Below are 4,096 nucleotides of genomic sequence, written 5' to 3'. Positions count from 1 at the left end.
TTATCTCAAAAGCTAAATTTTGCTTTTCAGGTGTATCATATTTACAATGAGAATTCCCGAGGTATCAATAACATCCAGACAAAATCAATATGATATTATATATTATCACATAATATTTTTTTTAGTGTCAGTTATAGTACATAACATATAAAGAATTCACGTGATATCAATAATATCTAGACAAAATCAACGTGATCTAATATTCATGTCACATAAATAGATATTTATTGTGCAATCTACACTAAATATGAGATATCATTAATAACAACAAAATTCACACAATTTTACATTCTTATTATATGAAAAAATACAATGCTAATGGATATTGAAACTGTTACCAAAACCATGTATATAAGATTTTGTAAAGAACGATATAAATATCTATTTATAGTGTAGCTTACACTATAAACAGATATTTATAGTGTAATCTACACTAAAAAATTATGAGATATCATTAATAACAACAAAATTCGCAGGATTTTGCATTCTTGTTATATGAAAAGATATAATGCTAATAGATATTTGAAACTCTGACAATATCTGTATATAAATTTTTTGTAAAGAATTACATTATAAATTATTTATAGTGTAATCTACACTAAAAATTAATGAGATATCATTAATAATAACAAGATCCACAAGATTTTACATTGATATTATATGAAAGGAATTAATGCTAATAGATATTAGAAACTGCTACACTACCTGTATATAAGCTTTTGTAAGAAACAATATGTACTCACATCACAAACTTTCACTCGTCATTGAATTAAATATAATGGGTGGATCAAAAATAAATATTAGCTCCATTCTCTTAATAGCTATAATTATCATCTCTGTCGTCTACGCAGCAAATGGTGCACCCCCTTCAGGTCCAAGTCATGGAGGACATGGAACGCCTCCTTCTATTCAGAAGTTTGCTGGTAAAAGACGTGATGCACCCCCTTCAGGTCCAAGCCATGGAGGACATGGAACGCCTCCTTCTATTCAGAAGTTTGCTGATAAAGGACGTGATGCACCCCCTTCAGGTCCAAGTCATGGAGGACATGGAACGCCTCCTTCGATTCAGAAGTTTGCTGGTAAAGGACGTGATGCACCCCCTTCAGGTCCAAGTCATGGAGGACATGGAACGCCTCCGTCTATTCAGAATTTTGCTGGTAAAGGACGTGATGCACCCCCTTCAGGTCCAAGTCATGGAGGACATGGAACGCCTCCTTCAATTCAGAAGTTTGCTGGTAAAAGACGTGATGCGCCCCCTTCAGGTCCAAGTCATGGAGGAAATAGAAAGCCTCCGTCTATTCAGAAGTTTGCTGGTAAAGGACGTATTGCACCCCCTTCAGGTCCAAGTCATGGAGGACATGGAACGCCTCCTATTCAGAATTTTGTTTGGACTGATAGTGTTGATGATTCAGGTCCAAGTCCTCGTGGTAAAGGACGCGGTGGACCCCCTACTGCTTTATTTTAAGAATTTGATTGTTTTGATGAACATCTAGTTTTTAAACCGAATCGAAAAAATTTGGCAAGGAAAATGGAGATGTATTCGTGGAGAAAAATGATAAATAATTTTCTTATTTTATTATGGGGAGTTGATTTGAATTTATAAAATTCATACTTCAACTGATATCGACAACATTACGATTTACGATCTTTCCATAATCAAAACTAAATAATTATTCTTGAATTCAAAATTGAAACGAATAATATAAACATTACGACTTACGATCTTCTCATAATCAAAACTAAATAATTATTCTTGAAACGAATGATATAGTAAGAACAGATTTGCAATCTTTCGGATGTGCACTGGTTGAACACTAAAATTGCAAATGATTTTGAATTATGATTTTCAAATTCAAACAAAAATAAATAATATTATTCTTACTTCAATTAACCAACTGATCTTATCATCTTTATGATTGCATCATAACTTGGATACCTCTCCTCACCGACTGTACAAAATTACCTTCTTTCTTTTGTTGTTGGGTAATTTCAAAATTACCTCTAATCGATTTTACTAATTCCGATTCGCTTCACCAAAGCATTTCTAAAACCTTCTACACTATTATTATTATTATTATTCATTTCCTGTATACTCATCCCTGACATGTAATTCCTCACTTCCGTTCTTATCATCTCTTGCATCACCGCCAAAAACTCCGCATTCACAATCGGCGCTGACACCGCCGGCGGTTGTTGAGTCACCGGAATTGGATTCACGGTTGCTGCCGGAGCGGGAATTACAGGGACCGAGTTGGGTGGCAACTGAGTCGACTCGGTTGGACTGGAACTGATTCCAGGGAGAGAAAGGGACAGGGAAGTTGGAGGATCGTTTTTACCAACCGACGTCGTTTCGATCTGAGCTGGAAACAAACCACAAGTCCGACCTGGCGTGGGTTTGAACACGTGGCACGTCGATGCCGTAACGTGCAAGCTAGATTCACTAACATCAGATCCATCAGGACTGGGCGGGTTCAAGTAAAGACCCGAACCCGGCAAACCCGACCCGTCGCTAACCGATCTTTTCAACGGCCGTGGATCAGGAAAGTCCTCAGCTTCATCAGCGCTCATGGAACAGCACTTACGTTTCAACGTCGAGTTCCAGTGGTTCTTTATCGCGTTGTCGGTTCGACCCGAGAGAAGCCGGGCTATAGTGGCCCATTTGTTACCGAACCTAGCATGGGCCCTAATAATCGTCTCATCTTCTTCCGGAGTAAAAGCCCGATGTTCCACTTGCGGAGACAGCTGATTGCACCATCTCAGCCTACAAGACTTCCCGGATCTCCCCGGAATGGACTTGCTGATAAGCGACCAGTTTCGTGGGCCGTGTTTCTGGACCAGCTGTTGCAGCATATCGTCTTCCTCGGGGCTCCACGGGCCTTTGATCCGATCCATCTCTCTCCTGGACATTAATTTTCACAGCATGTAAAGAGAGAGATTATAGTTGTTAAAAGTTATAGTGTGTAAATGCTGGAGAGAATATATGTGTTGTGTATATGAGAAGAGAAGGAGATGGAGTGGGAGAGAGTATATAAAGAGAGGGAGGAGAGAGATATGACCGGTTGGAGAGGTAAAGATGAAGAGGAGGAAGGCGTTATGGGCACCGCTTCTTCCAGCGAAGCGGTTACATATGGAAGATAGATAATATGGACTACAGCTGTAAACGGACACGCGTCACATCCTAGACCTGCACTGATTTACACATATACTATCCCCTCTCATTTTGCATCATGTTTTCTTTATTTAGATTTAATATGGTTTTTTCGTTTTCAGGTTTTGGGTCCACGGAATAGTATTAGTACATGGTTTATTTCGACTTGTATTTTCATGTAAATATCACTTTAATTTATCGTACTGCTACTGCATGGATTCCTTGATTCTCTTGGCGTGTTCTAACATTTTTAAAATTATTAAAAAAAAGTTGATTTATGGCTATAAATACTTTGTTATTTAATTAAAAACCTCTAATTTATCAAAAAAATTTGATAAATTTTGGATAAGATCTGATAAAAACCTGACACATACCTCTTTACGAACCGAACCATCTTGCAAGATTTCCTATGTAAATGATCTACATTGATGTTTGATAGTCATCGATTTAAAATAACTCTGAGTTCAGAAAATTAAATTTGAAAAAATTATTTAAGACGAGTTTTTAAACAAAGATTATATATGTAAGTTGGAGTATAAAAACTAAACTAATCAAACGGTTACTTATCAAACCTCATCTAAAATAACTAATTCAATCTAATAATCAAAATAATTATTCGATCATGTAATCAAAACATTTAATTCAAATTAAAATTGACTTATTTATATATAAAAAACATTGAAAAATATATTGTATAATAACTAAAATTTTTTTATCAATATAACTTAAATCATATTAAACAAGTTTCAATCAAATTTTGATCAATTGTGTAAAAACAAAATATAAAAAATAAAAAGGATGAAACAGCAACTAGAAACCGTCATCTAACCAAACAGAACAACAAACTTAAACCACCCGTCTCAGCAGGTATGCAACCTAACGTGCCATGAGCTTTAAAAGAAACAAAACATCTAGAACATTTAAAAATATCAACTGCAAAATTAAAAG

At 35.9% G+C, this 4,096-nt stretch overlaps 1 protein-coding gene across 1 annotated transcript; it reads right to left on the bottom strand.

Annotated features, from left to right (window-relative positions):
• Positions 1-1,851: 1,851 nt before the first annotated feature.
• On the bottom strand, positions 1,852-3,071 carry LOC108193265 (transcription factor MYB73). The gene has a single exon (XM_017359853.2). It carries the CDS (start codon positions 2,905-2,907, stop codon positions 2,002-2,004), a length of 906 nt encoding a protein of 301 aa, XP_017215342.1. The 5' UTR covers positions 2,908-3,071; the 3' UTR covers positions 1,852-2,001.
• Between the last annotated feature and the right edge of the window lie 1,025 nt (positions 3,072-4,096).

Source organism: Daucus carota, chromosome 7, assembly GCF_001625215.2.
Source record: "Daucus carota subsp. sativus chromosome 7, DH1 v3.0, whole genome shotgun sequence".
Classification (NCBI taxonomy): Eukaryota; Viridiplantae; Streptophyta; class Magnoliopsida; order Apiales; family Apiaceae; genus Daucus; species Daucus carota.
The sequence above is the reverse complement of the archived record's forward strand: the minus strand, read 5'-3'. Positions and strand labels throughout refer to the sequence as shown.

What these genes read in the sequence shown, in the direction of transcription:
- LOC108193265 (XM_017359853.2), bottom strand. Translation starts at nt 2,907, where the DNA reads ATGTCCAGGAGAGAGATGGATCGGATCAAAGGCCCGTGGAGCCCCGAG.